The 418-nt window shown below is 60.0% G+C and overlaps 1 protein-coding gene across 1 annotated transcript in view; it reads left to right on the top strand.

Annotated features, from left to right (window-relative positions):
- EMH_0039740 (uncharacterized protein) overlaps positions 1–418 on the top strand; it is a gene marked incomplete at both ends in the record, with an annotated part of 3044 nt that overhangs the window by 2275 nt on the left and 351 nt on the right. Inside the window, one exon of the mRNA XM_013495434.1 lies at positions 3–418. Within this exon, the coding sequence (XP_013350888.1) occupies positions 3–418 (416 nt within the window). The remainder of the gene's footprint in view (positions 1–2) is intronic.

Here is a 418-nt window from a genome sequence, read left to right as displayed (position 1 = left end):
AGCAGCAGCAGCAGAAGCAGCAGCAGCAGCAAAAGAGGTGATGCAGGCCCTTGAGCGCCCCGTGCAGAGCGATAGTCTACCTAGTCTTGCAGCAGCAGCAACAGCAGCAGCAGCAGCAGCAACAGCAGCAGCAGCAGTTGCTGCTGCTGGAGGCAGCAGCAAGAAGCAGCAGGCTGCCTTGCTCGTCAACCCCCTAACAGAACCGGAAGAGGAGCCTGCTGCGGATAGCAGCAGCAGCAGCAGCAGCAGCAGCAGTTCTGACGCTGCAGCAGCAGCAGCAGCAGCAACAGCAGCAACAGCAACAGCAGCAGCAGAAGACTTCACGCTGCCAGAGCTGTGGTTACTGGGCGACACTGTAGCAGCAATTCAAGCAGCAGCTGCTGCAGCTGCTGCTGCTGTTGCAGCACTGCCGCAACCC

This window comes from Eimeria mitis, genomic scaffold, assembly GCF_000499745.2.
Source record: "Eimeria mitis Houghton genomic scaffold, Emh_scaff1572, whole genome shotgun sequence".
Lineage (NCBI taxonomy): Eukaryota > Apicomplexa > Conoidasida > Eucoccidiorida > Eimeriidae > Eimeria > Eimeria mitis.
This window is presented reverse-complemented; position numbering and strand designations above follow the sequence as displayed.